At 43.6% G+C, this 19,679-nt stretch overlaps 1 protein-coding gene across 2 annotated transcripts in view; it reads right to left on the bottom strand.

Moving 5' to 3' along the window:
• Positions 1 to 3,087: 3,087 nt before the first annotated feature.
• The window catches only part of Tubgcp3 (tubulin gamma complex associated protein 3), an 84,416-nt gene continuing 67,824 nt past the window's right edge, over positions 3,088 to 19,679 (bottom strand). For both annotated transcript variants that reach the window (XM_045145391.1, XM_004663412.2), the window contains 2 exons: positions 14,611 to 14,727; positions 3,088 to 8,853 (listed from right to left, as the gene is read on the bottom strand). In XM_045145391.1, the coding sequence (XP_045001326.1) occupies positions 8,695 to 8,853; positions 14,611 to 14,727 (276 nt within the window). In that variant the 3' untranslated portion in view covers positions 3,088 to 8,694. The remainder of the gene's footprint in view (positions 8,854 to 14,610; positions 14,728 to 19,679) is intronic.

The raw sequence follows: 19,679 nt of genomic DNA, 5'->3' as shown, positions 1-19,679 counted from the left end.
GGTTCAGTCTCAGACACTGAAACAATGCCCCCCAGGGACTAAACATTTGTCTAAAGTCCTACTGGAACTCACATTTATCCCCATCATGAGGAGCAGACCTGCGTGGGACAGAGCTAGGGCTGCAGCTCCCAGAACCCTCGCACGTTATGGCTCCTCTCTGCTCGCCACTCAGAGCCCAGACCCCAACTGGGCGCTCAACAGCTCTGCCCAGCCATGGACCACAGGGTCACCTGCTTCCGGCCCTTTGCATACCACTCTCAGATGCTCCCCAGGTCCTCTCCCACTTCCCGCTGGCAAAGAAGTTCCCCTGGCATGGCTGGCTTGTAGTGGGGAACTGATACCAAGGTCCAAGCTGAGGGAGCCAAAAGACACAGTGGCTCCTATGAGCAGAGCTAGCGGCCACGCCAGCAAGCTGGGACGCAGCACACTCCCTCCACGTTGTTATTAAAGTCCCAAACCCAGCTTTAGTCAAGGCAGGAGCAATAGATGTATTTCTTTTCTCTGAGAAACACCTGGCAACTTGGCCACAGAACAATATCCTTAATCACTCAAATTTCCATACCATTTTCCTCCATCTTCTGGAAAGTAGAAACCTTTGTGTCATTCTTCCAGCCGCTCCACCCACCCCCAGTCCTGTGACACAGACTACAATTTGCCAGCTTAGCTGCTGCCAGGGGCCCATGAGAAGCCATGAGTCACTGACCAGCAGGAGGGCAATAAGGGGCTGATGGAGCACCCGGAGCCCAGGGAGGTCTTCACTAGGGGGGAGTGGGGACACTGAGAACCACCAGGGCCTGTGTTGGGCACACGTATGGCAGCAAGAGGCACTGGATGACAGCAAGAGGGTGCAGGTCACAGCCCCCCGGGCCAGCCTCTGCTGGCTAGGCTGGGAAGAGGGCTTCAGTGCCTGCAGCCTGTTCTGTATTCCACAGTGAGTGACTTGTAGCTATCACCTCTCTGAACCTTGATCTCCCAAGGTTATAGAGAGCCCTCCAGGTGGTCAAGTTCAAAGGTAGTTATAGTCAAGTTTGCATTGCTGGTAGAAATCACCTAACCAAGAGGCTTCAGTGGTGTGACCTTGTGGTCCTGGGTTTCCCCATTGGCACGTCCTGTCTACATCTCATTTATGAATGGGCAACTCCAAATGAAAAAAATGCATCTCCTTCCCTGAGCCCCAAACGTGTACTTTAAAGGTCTACTCCTGAAACTCTGGGCCACTTCAGCTTCATCTCCCAGCCGGCCTCTTCTCAGCCCAGAGAAGGAAGCATGCCATGGTGAGGGCTGCCAGCACACTCTAGACCTCAGGCTGGCAGCCACAGAGCTCACCTCCGCTTCTGTACCTCCTGGTATCACTGGCCTCCACAGCCAGGCTCTCCGTGGTACAAGCCCTTACACATCACTGCTGTGCAAACTGACCATGGTGCTTCACAGACACTTGATTTGTTGAGTAAATTCACCAAAGTTTGAAACCTGTTGTGTCAGGGACGGTCTTTGCTCCGTCTTGAGGAAAACCAATCAGGAAGAGGATAGACTTAACCCAACCAACTGAGTAGTCTAGGAATGTTAAGATTGGTGGACTGGATAAGATACACACATACACCAACACCATGCTTCTATGATGGGGAGCCACAGATGGACAAATGTAAGAGAACAAAGATAAGCCATGACAATGACAATCAAGGTGGGGATGGGGCTGGGGAAGTGGCTTAGCGGTTTAAGGCATTTGCTTGCAAAGTATAAGGACCCAGGTTTGATTCTCCAGGACCCACATATGCCACATGCACAAGGGGGGCACATGCATCTGGAATTTTGCAGTGGCTAGAGGTCCTGACACACCCATTCTCTTTCTATCTGCATCTCTCTCAAATAAATAAATAAATATTTTTTTAAAGGCGGGGACTGATTAAGAACACATTGCCAAGGACAGAGAGGGTCTCTATGATGACAAAGAGATCAATTCAGCAATGAGACAGAATCAGAATCCTGTCAACCTGTCAACACAGCTTCCCAACACACACACACACACACACACACACACACACACACACACAAACCCCTACCTGTGAGAAGGGCAAGGAGAAGCCAGCAAAGCCTACCACCTTCCAGGTGCCTGACAGGAGTTTTCAGAACCAGTGAGAATGCAGAAGCTCTGGACAAGACCAACCAGTGTATCCTATCTCAGTTCACAGAGCTTCTACCACAAAGCCAGAGAGTGAACATTCTCTTACTGTACACGCACACCGGGGACATGGACACATGCTGTTCCGACACCTCAGAGCGTCAGTAAATTTAAAGATTATGTAAAGTACTGTCTTTGACCACATGGGATCACAATAGAAATTAGTAACAGAAAGGTACCTAGACGATCTATAAATACCCAGAAACCAAATGCTGAGCCCCTGAATAACCCATGGGATAAAACTCAACAGAAAATTCTGAAGTAAAAATAAAAATTTAGTGTGTATATATAATAATGTAATATATAATTGAAAGATTCTAAGCTCAATGATTTTACTTTCCATTTCAAGAAAAGGGAAATTTAGGAGTAGGCATAAGAAAAACCAAGAAAGATCAGAACAGCCGCCCATGAAATAAGCAGACAGAGGAAATCAATGACAAAGCAGATACAAGTAATTAATCACCCATGGCACAACTGGCTCAGGTCAGGAATGAGAACGGAATTGTGGTTATTGAAATTGTACCAGATACTGAAAAAGTACCACAAACACCACTGTGCTCCTAAGTTCAACAACTCCCTAAAGACACAAATAAGTGAAACACTGTCAAGAAAAAGAACTGAAAGGGGCTGGAGGAATGGGTAGGTGGTTAAGGCTCTTGCCTATGATGCCTAAGGACCTAGGTTCAATTCCCCAGTACCCACATAAGCCAGATACACAAGGTGGCACATGCATTTAGAGTTTGTTTGCAGTGGCTAGGGGCCCTGGCATGCCCATTCTCTCTCTCTCTCTAATAAATAAAACATTTTTTGAAAACTTTAAAGGTGTTCAACAGAAAGAAAACAGTACTCACACCTGTAAGTCACAATGTCTAGTAGCTACACAAAAAGAGTGAGAGGAAGCAGCAAGATCTTAACAATATACTTTATTTAGCCAAATATATACAAAGTATGCCTTCCACATGTAATCAGCATGGGTAAAACATGGAAAATTTTTACATTCTTTTTCATATTAACTATCTGAAGGGTGGAATTTATTTACCATTACCACATATCCCAGTTCAGATGTGGCACCTTTCAAACACCTGCCAGCATCTCTCAGGGCAGGACATGCACATAGACACCATGGTCTGTCGTAACGGTGAGGACTATGCACCAACCACCACTGCTCTCTGAAGTACACAGTGTGGTATTAAAATGATAAGCACAGCATCTTGGCACAGAGCCCAGTAGCACTGGAGGCCCTCACCTGACAGCATTAGAGGTTATACAGCCTGACAGCACTGGAGGTCATAGCATTAGCCTGGGTTTTAAATTCTAGAGCTCTAGTCCACACTGTGGACTTCAAACCTGTTGATGAGCTCATAATGTGATAAACACTCAATGTAAAAGATATACATCACTGGGCTGGGGAGATGGCTCAGTGGTGAAGAAGCTTGCTGCAGAGCCAAAGGACCGAGGTTGATTCCCCAGACCCATGTAAGCCAGATATACAAGGTGGTGCATGCATCTGTTTGCAGTGGCTGGAGGCCCTGGCACCCCACCTCTCTAAAATAAATAAGTAACGACAAGATACATACAGGTAATTCACCAACTTAGAAATATTTGCAATCAAGTATCTGACAAGGCTTTTATCCAGATAAACAACTTTAAAAGAACTTTTGAAACTCAGTAAGAAAAAACTCTAATAAAAATGGGGTAAAATAGGACTGGAGAGATGGCTTAGCAATTGAGGCACTTGTCTGTTAAGCCTAAGGACCCATGTTCAATCTCCCCATAACCCACATAAGTCAGACACACAAAGGCGACGCAAGCACAAGGTCACACATGCACAGTAGGTGACACAAGCGTCCGTGGAGTTTGATGGCAGCAGCTAAGGCACTGGCATGTCAATTCTGCCCCCTAGCCCCCATACACAGAAGAAAAAAACAAATGGGTATAATATTTTATATGTCATTCAAGGTACATAAGTAAAGACACGATGTTGTACCATCAGAGCTAGTGGACGGATAATGAAATGTGGCACAAGCATCTCTGTGCACCAATCAGAACTCCCAGTGTCAACCTCAACACGAAGCATCCAGAACGCCCACACGGTAGTAGAGAGAAAATGGTCCTAAAGTTAAACACAGCGACTACATCATCTAGCCGCTCAACAGAAATGAAAGCTTATTAATCCACACAGTGACCAGTAACAAACATTCACAGCAGCTTTATTGGGAGTATTAATAACAGGAGACATCCAAATTGTGTGAAGTGAGCAAGTCAGTATGGTGGAACAGATTCCTCAGACACACAGTGAACAAATCTTCATGTACCCAACATGAAGGGGATTCAAGACAGGCAAGTGGCAGGGCTTGGGAATCAGTGGTTGCCTGGAGATGTGGGCAGTGGCAGATGGCATAGAGGGTGACAAGGAGACTCTGGGGCAATGTCTCTACTAGGGTCTCAGTCCAAGAGTTCAGCCAGTCACCAAACCACAGGCTTTCATCATGGTGGCCAGTGCAGTTCACACATGCTAGCGAGCTGCTATGGCATTCCCATGTGTACAATATTTCCTCTATAAATTCCTACTGAGTGTGCTTGGAGCTACTTGTAAGCTTTATACTGATTTGTAAGGATCTACAATAATTAGGGACAGACACATGTTCTGATTAGGTTTGTCTCCATCTGTCATTTGTCCCTATTCTTCTGATGACACTTGTCACTTTTATGCAGTCAAACCTGTCAATCATGATTTTCCTTTATGGTTTTAGCCCTTGGTGCCATGTTAACAAAGTGCTATGAACCCTGAGATTATAAACATATGGCCTCCTTTTTCTAGTTAGTATGTTTTATTCTTCATATTTAAACTAACCTACATGAGCTTTTCTTGTGGGGAGTTAAAGCTCTTATTCTTTTCCAGATGGTTTGTCCAAAACTTATTTACCCTAAGTATTTACTGAATTTGATCATTTCATATACTGAAGACCCAAGAGCACCGGCACCTTCAGACACCGCTCCACCCAGTGATGGACGACTCTTTCTGTTGTTGCACACCACTTTACAGACTATAGCTATATATTTTGTTATGTTTTGGAAATGTGTTTATTCTTTAAAAAAAAGACAAAAAGGGAGAAATCTTCCCTGAAATCCTGAGTAGTAACTACATCCAGAGTTCCAAAACAAACAACAGCAACAAAAAAATATTCATTACTTAAGAACTTATGCCCTGAAAACGACCTGTATAAAAACGTGTAACCTAACAAAAGCTATATGCCCAGAACAATCCAATGAGAAATGCTGGCTAAACAATGAGAAAACAAAATATATAAGCATTCTATATATGAAACAACAAATTAAGGGGAAGGTATTAAATGTATGATAGCAATTTATTTATAAACAAAGTGAAAAAGAAAAAGGAAACCATAGAGCTATGCTGAAGTGAACAGTAATCATTAAAAACAAAAACTACATACAAACTTTGAAAACCTGATGAGAAAGAAAAAAGTGAAAATACAAGTATTAACCATGAAAGGAACCAGAGTGGTGGAGCATGTCTGAAATCACTACCTCCAGAGTCTGAAGAAGGAGAAAAGAGTGTAATGCCAGCTTTGGCTACAAAGGGAGATTCTGTCTCGAAATAATAGATAAAAATTGAAATGATTTCTCAAAAATTAATTTCAACAAGTTTGAAAGTCTACATGAACCACATGCTACCTAGAAATAAAAAACAAACTACTGCAGAACTGGGTATTTACTTCAGTGTCCCCAGAAGAAATGCACAGGACTATAATTTACCTACTAAAAAGGTATTATTGGCACCCCACAAAAACCAAGTGGGGTCATAAGCCCAAGTACTCATTCAAATCAGACATCTGACAGATACAGAATCAGAATGGGGTCAGGAATCTCATCTGCCCAGTCATTGCTGCTGGCCGCCTCTGTGCCCACGAGATCCAGGCTCAGCAGTAATGAAAAAGCTAGCTTGGCCAGCTTCCCCTCTGTGAAGCATGCCCACGTGTCATTTCCTCCTCACAGAAACATGTCGCTCTATCCCAGTATCTACACTGCTGAAAACTGCTCCCCAGAGCCGTAGCGGTGCTGGCAAGGGTGGGTCAGTCAGGAACGCACAGGACTCGCTGGTCACTGATGTGGACAGAAAGTCTCACCACCAGCAGCCACTAGGTACCCCTGAAATACCAGCCGCACCCACCACAGCCGCTGACAGCAGTGGGGCCAGGACATCTTTATCACCCAGTCCAGGCGGCTATGCAATAAACAGTTCTAACAGGTGTCATTTTAATGCTGGAATGCTGGTTGTGCTCTGTAGTCCTGTATTTTAACATCTGAATGACATATTTTTCCAGAGACTTAAGAGAACTGATGCCATGCATCTACAGACATCACTCAACCAGCCCCCTCCAACTCACGGATCCAGGGAAGGCAGCAGCATCCACTGAAGACAGCCATGCGCGAGCCAGCCACGCCTCTCCCCAGGCTAACGGTGTTCTCCACTCCATGCAGACAAGGTTGAGCTTATGCAGGCTGTCCAGGGCCACAGGCCTCATGCCACAAGAGCACAGGCATACTATGTGCCCCTGAGCCCTGTCCATGCTTGGTGCCATAGGCCTCAAACCACCAGAGAACAGAGAACAGGCACAATGTGTACCCAAACCCTGCCCATGCTTAGTGCTACATTCTACTATAAGCCTGGAAGGTAGGCCAACTGACACTTCCTGGAGAAGCATGCCCCAACCCACTTGGCATACCATACCTAAAGCAGGTTGTCTCCACAAACCATGCCTGCCCAGCTCATGCTACCGAGTAGCCCATGCCTGCCAGGCCAATCACTTGGGATAAGGAGACTCCTGCTCTGAGGCTTCTCTACAGTGTATGGCTGACCCTGATGGCAGAGCACTCCCCAAATCCAATGGAATTTTAACCCCTAAGGCCAGTGTGGAATTTTTGGGAGTGACTTCTACTGAGGATTAACCCTTTCATAATGCTTCTAATGAAACAAGACAAACAGCAGTCTCCACAGCCTCTCTCAGGGGATATACTATGCCCAGGGTTTCCAAAAAGCCTTACAGAAATTTGCTTCAAATTTCTGATTTTATGATTTTTTAAGGCAGTGTCTCATGTGGCCCCACCTAGCCATGAACTGTGTACCCAAGGAGGATCTTGAACACCTGATCCTTCTACCTCCATCTCCTACTGGGATTAAGCTAAGATTCTATGAAAGCTACATGCAAAGAATGTCTGGGCATCGCCATAGATTCACTTCTGCATGGCTGCAAATCCCCAGAGCATCAAAGGGAGTGTGCACCCAAGCACAGCTGAGGCATTGGCGTGTGGAGAGATGGCTGTGGGGGTACAGTGCACAGACAGGGAGTGCCCAACTCCCTCAGGTTCTGCACTGAATGACACACCCAGCCTAATGCCTTGATTTTGCAGATTAAGTAATCCCAACTATAGCACAATAAATACAATTCTTTCACGCCCACCTCAAAACAAGCAAGTGAATAGCTTCTTCATAGACCACTCAAGAAATAAGTGATACATCTCAAAGATAATTGTTTTTAATTTTCTAAGTTCACACTTAGGCAACATAAAAAGGCATACTTATGTGACCTGATTATGACATTTTTACAAAAACAACCCCCCCAACATCTTGTCAGTTGTATATAAATATTTACAATGAAAAAATAGGCAAGGAAAAAGGAAATCTTCATTATCCACAATGATTTCTTTCCAGTGCTTTTAAGAGTTTTGAAAATAAAGTACTCCATCCACCTTCAACCACTCCTATTTACACACTGCATCAGCGGACATTCTGATCAATCCAGTGCACTGTGTAAGGATGTATCTGTTCCACATCACTGTTTTTTTTAATATTTTTAAAAGTTATCTGAAATAGTAAATGAAATATAAAAATGGCAACTCTGCAAAAAAACAGTAAGAACAAATATGTGAAGGCAATGCATGGAGATACAAGTGTCCTCACGCAGGATTTTTAATACCACAACCCAAATTAAATGTCCACATATTTTCATAGGGACATGTTTCAATATAATCTGATCATGGTAACAAAAATTGCCTCTAAAGAGGATGCTAAAAAAAAAAAACAAAAAAAAAACCAGCATTGACATTGCCATCTTGATTTATAAACATACTACTGCCCTAGATTTTGCTAAAACAAACTGAGGTGGGTTTTTTTTTTTTTTTTTTTTTTATTTTTAGTGACAAATGTAAGTGAAGACCTTAAGAAGCCCGCAGGTCACGGTGTCCTTTGTCAATGAAAACTTCGAAATGCCTCTGAACGGGTGTGCTGGCCTGCTGAACTTAGTGACATCACAGACACTCAAGTCCAGTATATACATAGACTGTAATTCCACCAGACATGGTGACAGCGACACACAGCAGCCAGTGTGCAGACAGAGGAAGGACACCTGGTGCTCCCTGACCCTGAGGGTCTCAGTGAGAAGACATCTATGACGCTGGTAACAGCATGGCAGCTTGACAGGGACTGCGGCGTGTCACGTGTGGGAACTGCGCCGTCCCCTAGTACCCAGAGATACACGGAGTCTGGGCTCTCTGGCCTTGTAATGCTCATTAAAGTCCAACCTGAAGCTGAGAAAACGGAGACTTTCGTCAGAGCTGGTTGTCAGTAACACCAAAAACTGCTGCACCACACCCTGAAACAAAAGAAGACAAAACAGCAGTTCAGAAAGGTGCCGTCCACACACTCAACCCTCACTTCCCTTCGGACCAAGTACATAGACACCCTCATAGCAAGGTTTATTATGTAAAAGCAACCAATCAGCAGACAGATCTCTCTCTGCCCTTTCCATTCTACAAGAATGAGCTTGGGTTTCTCAGCGACAGATCAATAACCCTAAGAAATTCTTCTGCCAGAACTGCAGACTGCCTGTATGTGACGAGCATGAATCGTCTGAATGATCATGAAACTGACTGTAAGGAGCCCGAGAAGTTGGCTCTTTTGTCAGCAAGCAGCAGCACTGAGGCTGCTGCATGGGAGAACAACTAAATGACAATGCCTGACAGCCACTGGTGGTCGCGACCTGACAGTATCAGAGGCCCTGATCTATGGGCACCAGAGACAGTGACCTGACAGCAATGCCATTTTCCTAAGACCACACTTCAAAAATTATCACTCCTTCCCCACCACCAACACAAGCGCCAGCAAGCACCAGAGACCTGGGGAAGGGAGCTCACAGCACCCAGCACCAGCGACCAGAGCAGTGATTCAGTGACTCAGGCAGCCTACTTGAACCCACAGTGCACCAAAGAGGGACCCAAGCAGGAGCACAGCATAGCTGAGAACAAAGTAATCCCAAAAGGTAACTGGGATTACACCAGGGAGGGGTCTCACTTGGTCACAAGCTGACTTGGAACCCTCAACAGACCAGTTGACAGGATTAAGGGTGTGGGGCACCACACACCCCAAGGGACAGTGACTTTGATAGAGGATCTGGTTATCATAATACCTACTCTTGCATAAATACCCTGTGCTGTTTTTCATTGAATGTGTACATTGTTTAGTTAAATTTTATAATCTGCCTATATTTTATTCCACTCAGCCTACTTGAATACTCTCATAGCAGGAAACCCAAAATCAAGGGTCACTTTTGTAGATACCCTGAGAATCTTAAGAGCCACACCTAGCACCTTAAGCTCCTCCCCTGAAGATACAGAACATCAGGTTGACTGACACATCTAATAACATGCAGCTAACTAGAAAATCGAAGCATTATTAAATTAATCCAAGATGCAACATTATAACACAAGACACTCCAAAAATCAAGACAATGTAAATCCACCAAAAAGTATTAATGCATCAGAAATGACCTCCAGTGAGAATGAGTTAGAAGAAATGCCTGAGAAAGATTTCAAAAGAATTACTATAAATATGCTCAAAGAAGTCAAAGAGGAAATCAAAGAAGTATGAAAATCTGAAAGAAATGGATGATTTCCTTGATTTATATGACCTACCTAAATTAAATCAAGATGAGATTAATCACTTAAATAGACCTATAACAAGTATGGAGATCCAAGCAGTTATCAAAAATCTCCCAACTATAAAAAGTCCAGGCCCAGATGGATTACCAGACCTTCAGGGGAAGAACTAACACCACTGCTTCGTAAGCTTTTCCATAAAATAGAAAAAGAATGAATCCTACCAAACTTCTTCTACAAAGCCAGCATCACTCTGATACCAAAACCAGGCAAAGACAGAACAAAAAAAAGAAAATTACAAACCAATCTCCCTCATGAACATAGATGCAAAAATTCTCAACAAAACATTCACAAACAGAATACAAGAATACATCAGAAAGATCATTCACTCCAACCAACTAGGCTTTATCCCAGAGATGCAGGGATGGTTCAACATACAAAAATCGATAAATGTAACACATTATATAAATACACTGAAGGACAAAATTCACATGATCACCTCATTAGATGCAGAGAAAGCATTTGATAAAATCCCACATCCCTTTATGATGAAAGTCCTAGAGACTGGGAATAGAAGGAACATATCTCAATATAATAAAGGCTATTAATGACAAGCCTACAGGCAACATACTACTAAATGGGGAAAAACTAGGAAGTTTTTCCACTAAAGTCAGGAACAATACAAAAGTGTCCACTGTCCCCACTTTTATTTAATATAGTATTAGAAGTCTTAGCCATAGCAATAAGGAAAGAGACACACATAAAAGGGAGATAAATTAGAAGAGATCAAGTTATCATTATTTGCAGATGACATGATTCTATACATAAAGGATGCTAGAGACTCTACCACTAAACTGTTAGAGCTGATAAACACTTATAGCCATGTAGCAGGATACAAAATAAGCCCAGAGAAATCAGTAGCCTTCCTATATGCTAACAACACACAGAGGATGAAATCAGAGAATCACTCCCATTCACAATGGCATAAAAAAAAAAAAATACCTTGGAATAAACCTAACCAAGGAAGTGAAGGATCTCCACAATGAAAATTTTAAAACACTTAAGTGAGAAATTACGTAAGACACTAGGAAATGGAAAAGCATCCCTTCTTCCTGGATCAGAAGAAACAATATTGTGAAAATGACAGTCTTACCAAAAGCAATCTACACATTTAATGCAATCCCCATCAAAATTCCAAAGGTTCAGCTGGAATCACAAAAAACCTCAAATATCTAAAATAATACTAAGCAACAAAAATAAGGCCGGTGGTATCACCATACCTGATTTTAACCTATACTACAGAGCCATAGTAACAAAAACAGCACAGTACTGGCACAAAAGCAGACATGTAGATCAATGGAACAGAATACAGGACCCAGATGTAAGTCCCGGTAGCTATAGCCACCTGATATTTGATAAAAATGCCAAAACACTCATTGGAGAAAAGACAGCCTCTTCAGCAAATGGTACTGGGAAAACTGGATATGTATCTATAGAAGGATGACAATAGATTCTTCTCTCTCTCCATGCACAAGCATTAAGTCCAAATGGATTAAAGACGTTAACCTCAGACCTGAAACTCTGAAACTGCTAGAGGAAAAAGTAGGGGAAGCCCTTCAACATATTGGGTCTTGGCAAAGACTTTCTGAATATAACTCCAATTGCTCAGGCAATAAAGCCACAGATTAACCACTGGGACCTCATGAAATTGCAAACATTTTGTACTGCAAAGGACACTGAGATGCAAAGAGACACCCTACAGAATGGGAAAAAAAGCTCTGCCTGCTATACATCTGATAGAGGATACAAAGAACTCAAAAAATTAATAAGAAATCAAACAAGCCAATTAAAAATGGGCTATGGAACTAAATAAGAGTTCTCAAAAAAATGTTCTACATCCCTAGCCATCAGGGAAATACAGATTTAAAACTACGTTGAGATTCCATCTCACTCATGTCAGATTGGCTACCATCATAAAAACAAATGATCATAAATGCTGGTGAGGATGTGGAAAAAGAGGAACCCTTCTACACTGTTGTTGGGAATGCAATCTTGTCCAGCCATTGTGGAAACCAGTGTGGAAGTTCCTAAGACAGCTAAAAATTGATCTACCATATGACCCAGCTATAGCACTCCTAGGCATATATCCTAAGGACTCATGTCACCATAGAAATACTTGCTCAACCATGTTTATTGCTGCTCAATTCCCGGCAGCTGGGAAATGGAACCAGCCTAGATGTCCCTCAACTGATGAGTGGCTAATGAAGATATGACACATTTGTACGATGGAGTTCTACTCAGAGGTAAAGAAAAACGAAGCTATAAAATTTATAAGAAAACGGATGGATCTGGAAAGGATTATACTAAGTGAAATAACCCTGGCCCAGAAAGCCAAACGTGCCATGTTCTCTCTCATACATGGATCCTAGGTACAGATGACTGGACTTTTGTTTGAGTAGGAAGAAAACACAGTAGCACAGGCCAGTAAACTAGTAAAGAGATATAAAGGGAAGAGAAAGGAAGGGAGGGGAGCACTTAATGGGATTGTACTAGATATATGTAAGTAGAATAATAGATTAATGGGAGTGAAAAGGCCCAAGTGAGGTCAGGGGAAGAGATTGAGTAATAAAGGAAAGGTGGAAGGAAGGCTAATCAAAATCTAAGAGGATATAAATAAACCATATGAAACCTAATATTAAAGACAATGGAACATTCAGGAGCCATAGATTGTTGCTAGAAAATTTTCAGTGCCAGGGATAGGATACCTTTCAGTGAGTTGTTGGCCAGGGAGGTCCCTGATGCCTAAAACATTACAAGCCGAGGCCCTTGGTTTCCCACCAGGAATTGATGACAAGACCCTATTGCTGAAGACTCCACATACTTGGGCTGTAATGCCACTGAGAAATCCTGCTGGAACTGAGCTAATAATGTCCTCCATGTAGACCAGCTGACAGAAAGCTGGAAGAAGCCATTCTGCATGTAGTTCAATGGGAGAGAGAGAAACCACCAATGAAGATACTCAACAGTGGATACTGCAAGCCTTATATTTGGCCAGCAAGGCCAAATGAGCCAATGGGTGCAATAGTGGTCATGGTGGAAACCAACTGCCCTCTAATTGGACTGGAGGCCCACTCCATGGGAGGGAATACAACCCTGATACTGAAAACTTAAAACAGGGGTAGTCATGAGCCCTAGGGGTGTTAACATCTGCTGCTGTCTGGCTAAATGCATATACTATGCTTATCAAACTGCCCGGTGAGCACGTCTTTTAATGTCCATACCCATGTATTAATGCTACGCTCACTTTTGGTAGAGAACCTTCTCTTTTCAGATGGCAGTGACCTTGGGATGACTCAGAAGGCATCATGGTGCTGGGAAGAAGTGACAGAGGAGTGCTCAGCACTGCTGCATCTCTATCACACCTTCCAAGGCTCAGGGTCTAATGCGGAAGAGGTGGAGGAAAGAATGTAAGAGCCAAAGAAAGGGTAGGACTCCTTACAACGTGCTCCCCTAGACACCAAATGGCCTGGATATCCATGACCTCACAGTGCCTGACACTACCTACACAAGATCATCATAACAGGAGGAAAAGATCATGACATCAAAATAAAAGAGACTGAATGAGACGGGGAGGGGATATGATGGAGAATGGAGTTTCAAAGGGGAAAGTAGGTGGAGGGAAGGAATTACCTATTGTCTACAATCATGGAAGCTGTTAATAATAATAATAAAAAGTATCACTCCATCACAGCGGTGTTTAACTGCAAACCAGACAACACTGTTATCTCTCTCTGAAATATGCACACAGCCAAGTTTTTAAAAGTATGTATTAACTCCTTACAGCTGTTATTTTAGTTAGAAGTTTGAAACTACCCAATAGTTATCCATTTTTAAGGACAGGAATGTATGCGCAACACAAGGTGAGATGCACAGCAAAAGGTTCTTCTGCACTGACTGACTACAAACCAGTCACACTATCATGTCAATGCTGGAGAATGGAACACATGTCTTTATAGCTATGCAGGAGGGGAAAAAAGTAAATTTTAAAAGCGTGAGGACTCTGAGAATGAGCAGATGCTCAAGAAGCGTGACGCTGTACTTCTCATCCAAGCCGCAGACAGACTGACACACAAAACAAGTATGAAGGCTTTAGGGTCAGCACCTGCTTGATTTCCTCTCACTCATCACTGAGTGTGGAAATTTACCACGAACTGTTCCTAACCACACTAAGAAGTGGGACAAAGAGAAACCAAGTCACACAATGGACACCCAGGTAGAGAGCAGACATGTACAGGATTCCAAAGACCACCTCCCTTTGAGATTCTCATCCTGGTTGAACAGCTACCCCAAAAGGAGGGAACCCACAGGGAAGGAGTCCTCCCAAGGGGGCACCATCCTGAGTGCGGGTCACAGCTGGCTCACCTCTAACCCACCTGTCACAAAGAGAGCACTGTGGTTTCTACTGCAATACGGACCTGGTAGAAGTGTGTCAGGATCCGCAACTGGGAACACATTTTTGGAATAGAGTCTTGAAACTCTCGGACTCTCCTGTTCTCCTCCTCCTCCTCCACCTGGGTCACTCCCCACTGGCCCTGAGAAAGAACACCAAGTTCAGTTATTTATTTTCAATATCTACGACACCATGCTGTCTGCCATGTAACACCCATGATTCATCCCTGCTAACCACTCACTCGCCTTGTCTGACTTTTGGCATTCATGTTTTATTCAGACCAGTGCCAACATCCTGACACCTGGCACTGCTAGACTTTAATGAAAACACCTCTTTTTTGTTGTTACTGTTTTTTTGGTTTTTCGAAGTTGGGTCTCACTCTAGCCCAGGCTGACCTGGAATTTACTCTGTACTCTCATGGTGGCCTTGAACTCTTAGCAATCCTCCTACCTCTGCCTCCTGAGTGTTGAAACTAAAGATATGTGTGCCACCACACTCAGCTGCATCTTCTCTTTTACCTCGAAATACACTTATCTGCCTTTATTATTTCCAGGCTGGGGAGATGGTTCAGGAGTATGAGTACTTATTGCACAAGCTTGAAGATCTGAGTTTAATTCTCAACACCCACATAAAAGCCAGACATGGCTACAAATGTCTATAACCATAGTGCTGACAGAGAGGCAGAGACAGGAGGATCACTGGGCTCCCCAGTTAGCCAGTCTGACCAAAAAAGAGCTAAATTATATATGATACTTCTAGTGCTAATATGTGTGCAGACACGTTTCTCCTTGCCTTTTCTGTTTTCTGATGGTACAGCTTGCATACCTAGCACTGCAGAGAGCCCCATGGCTTCTCTCTTCACTGTGGCACCCGCCCTGTCAATAAAGCATCATGGTCCCTCCCTTGCATGTTCTGTGCCTGTACTTAAACCACCAGATATGTTCTTTCTTTCCTATGCTGTGCACCACACTGCAGTGTCTCCTCCACACTAGCACGACCTACCAGCAGTCCCATCTGGATGAACACCCTCTAGCTAATGCTGTCAACACCTAGGTCCACTTGACCAGATGCCATGCCCACCCAAGAGTACCATCTTTTACTTCCTAGGGAGGTTGTACTGAGTTACCTTACTAACATGACAGAGACCTGGCTCCTACCTCAGTAATTATACCTGTGACCTGCTTTTTTGTGTACTTGACAGTGGAGCCTGTTACTAACTGGTCTGTATTTCTTCTGATAATCTACTTTTTTGTTCTAACAGCTTCTTTTGTAAAGGGATCCTCATAACACTTTCTTTAGATAGTACCAATGCTCTAACTTGGGCAACAATGCTTACTGTCCACCTTGGTCACTCAATGTTCAATGACAGTTCGTAGCAACCTTATCTACATGACATGCTTTAAACAGCACTGCTGATGCCTGGCTATAAAAAATGGGAAAAGTACAATGTCTTTTCGACCTTTCGTTGCGACATCCCCCAGCAACATTTTTCTTTTCTTTTCTTTAGTATTTATTTGAGAGACACAGAGATTGAGAAAGACAGAGAGAGAGAGAGAGAGTGTGTAGGAGAGTGTGTGTGTGTGTCTGGGTGTACCAGGACCTCTAGCGACTGCAAATTCTAAACATATGTGCTACTTTGTGCATCTGGTGTTATGTGGGCACTATGGAACTGAACCCAGGCTGTCCCACAGATCCATCTCTCCAGCCCACATTTTTATTTCTTTAAAACATTTTATTCCTTTCTCATTTTTCCCTCCCAGTGCTAGAAATCAAACCAGAATATACTCACTGAGCCATACTCCAACCCTAAACAAAATGTTTAAATATGCCATTTAACTATGGTGGAATGTATGGATGCATTTTAAAAGTCTAAAAACCACATCAGAACAGCACAACGCCATCACCAGTAAGAGGCTGCATGCTGTACTGGGCAGCACAAAAGGGTAGTCTGAGACTCCCAGGAGCTGCTCCAGTGACAGTGGCTGGGAGAGGTACCTGGTGCTGTGGAAGCAGTGCATGTGTGTGTGTGCATATACACACATGTAAGGGTGGCATACAGGAATTATATCCTGAACTCTGTGTGCATCATGGCCCAGCAGTCCTGAGTGGCAGGGCCAACCTGTGCCCAGCCAGAAGCACATGACAGTCTGTCTTCTCAAGACCTCACCAACATACAATGTCACAGCATCTTGGGATTCTGAATCTTGCTTTTTCTGGTGATCAGTGAGGTGATCAGTTTTATAAATTTAAGATGTATTTTGATGGGGTTTAATTAATGATTTATAGATCCAGCCTATATAAATTTATAATTTACATGTATGAAATAACTCCCTGCCAGGCATGGTGGCATATACCTGTAATCCAACTTGAGAGGCTGAGGCAGGAGGATCAAGTTTAAGGTCAGCTTTGGCTGCAGAGCAAATCTGAGGTTAGCCCAGACTACCTGAGACTGTCTTCAAAAAAAAAAAAAAAAACCCACAAAAATAAAGTTAAGTTCTCTCCAGCGTAGCCTTGTTTTAACATGTTTTTAGGACTGCCTCTGATGAACAGACCTAACTTGCTGCAATTTAATCTTTCCTTTACAGCTGACAGTTGGTGTGTGCACATGTGCATACTCATGCTCATATGTGTGAGCACATATCTGTAGGTGCAAGTGCTTGTGTATGTATATGCACATGCATGTCACAGCCAGAGGATAAGCCTAGATATTATCCTCAAGAACACTGCCCACCTCTTTCGGATCAATGTCTCTCGCTGACCTGAAGTTCACCACTTAGGTTAGATGGGCAGGAAGCTCCAGGGATGCCACCACCTCAACCCACTCCACATGGAAATTATAGTCATGCACTGCCATGCCCAGCATTTTATATGGGGTTTGGAGATTGGACCCAGGTTCCCATGCTTGCCACAGGACTGATTAAGCTATCTTCCCAGCCTTACAACTGACACTTGCAAAACCAAATTTAAGGAAAACCTCTTTACCTCAAGGTACTCACATGCTCTTCACACTGCCTTTGAAAAACTTTAGTATCTCATGTTTAGAAGTAAAACTCACCACATACTGGTTTTGTGTGTAGGTGTAACACTTGATTTGTAACCCTTCCCCATGCTTTAGAGCGGTGACATCTGGGGACTGTTTACAAACACTACTCTACACTTGTGATACTGAGCCAATCTCTCCCTTGCAATGAATGCACTTGCAGCCAAGTTCCAAGTACACACCAGTGTCTATGAGAGGGGACTGGTTCCAGGACCCTTCATGGATGTTGAAAAAAATCCAATGATGTCAAATCCCTTGTAAATTTCAAAATTAATTTATCCAGCCTAGAAATCAACACTACTGGGATCATGACTATGACATGCAAATCTGTGTTGGCTCTCCAATGCACAGCACACCTCTACAAAGAACCATCTGCTTTGTCTCAACATGCTATAGGCAGAAGTCTACACCCTCCCCATCAATGTCCTTTGGGCTGTGTGGTCTTCGCTGTGACGCCTCAGCACAAAGCCCGCTGCAGGCCACTTGCACACGAGCAGGTGTGGTCATTCCAACATTTACCCAGAAATAGGCCATATCTGGCCCACACACCTTAGATTCACTGCTTCTATTGTGCAGTTACCCATCTAGAACTTAGGCTATCTTTTAAAGTTTTGACTTGGTTTGTTGCTAACAGAAAGAAAATTGATGTTGACTATTAATCTTGTGGCCAACCACCATGACAAACTCATTTGCAAAAAGGGGCAAATTTCTCTTCCCTTCTGTTTCTTGTCCTTGGCCTACACCACTGGCAGAATCACTGGTGCACAATGTGAACTCAACAAGCCTGATGTCACTGCGTGAGGGAACATGCTCACAGCGCCTCACCAATGAATAGGAGGCTTGCTGCACACCTTCCATGCAAGTCTTTAATCAGGTCTTACCTGAAGTCACTGAGTTTGTCATTTACCTTATGAACTGAGTTACAATATTTTTATTAGTGCTCTGTATTCTTATGCAAATCAGAAGTACTTCTTTTTTTTGGTTGTGTGATGGGGCAGGGTCTTACTCTGAGACAGCCAAGTGTAAGGTATGCACAGGTGTGGGCGTCACAGCCAGCAGGAACTAAGTACGCTAATGTCAGGAACCAAGATTGTCAGTGGTAAGATGTAGTTTTTAAAAACTCAAAGAAGTAAAAGCCTTCAACCCTAAATTTGAATTGGAAATATCATAATAACTGAGGGGTTTTGAGAAGAAAAGTGGGACGATGGAAGAGAGGAGCCATGAATTGAAGAAGGAAGGCCCTCCGGGACCCCTCCGCCTAGCAGCAGCAGCAGCATGACGGAACGGCGCAGAGACAGCCCGCACAACGGCAGCTCTCAGGAGGGCTGAGACCCTGTAGGTGCTGGTGACTGCTTAAAGATTATTTTGCCTTTTGAGTTTAGTAATTTTGCAGGCAGTATCAGCTTTATATCTCTCCCCTAGACCATATCTGAAGGAAACACACTAAATAAATCCACAGCTTATTATACAGCTGTCGATGACTGACATCCAGGAGGACTGTCGCCTGCCACACAACCAGACACCACGCCACTATCAGAATGATAAAGTCCTAAAGGCTGACTTCCTGTGGGATTTATATAGTTTCAGAAGGGCCGGTTCTGAGGGCGAGTAGGTATTTTAACAGCAGTGGAGATCACTTATTGAATACTGACTATACAGCAGTTAAGTGACCCGGATCATCACCTGTGAGCCCGTCCCACTGACTGTCACACTTATTTTACTAACAAGAAGTCCAGCAAAGGCACATAGCTAGTAAGCCGCAGAGTGAGGGATGAACCCTATGCACCCTTAAGTCACCCACAGGGCTGCTGAGCTAGGGCCCCATAGGTTTTGTGTGAACAAGCCCCATAGTCTACAGCATTACTAACAGACCACTTTGGCCAGGAGACAACCCAACAGACCAAAGGCGTGCACATTCCTGCTTCCAAAATACACCCAATACACCAAAATATACATCTCTTCTATACTGTGGGTCTCTAACACATGCTTTACAGAAACACTCAGGAAAAACAAACCAGACCATTCTGAACAACCTCCTCTCCACACAATGAGTA

This window comes from Jaculus jaculus, chromosome 3 (genome assembly GCF_020740685.1).
Source record: "Jaculus jaculus isolate mJacJac1 chromosome 3, mJacJac1.mat.Y.cur, whole genome shotgun sequence".
NCBI classification, from domain to species: Eukaryota; Metazoa; Chordata; class Mammalia; order Rodentia; family Dipodidae; genus Jaculus; species Jaculus jaculus.
This window is presented reverse-complemented; position numbering and strand designations above follow the sequence as displayed.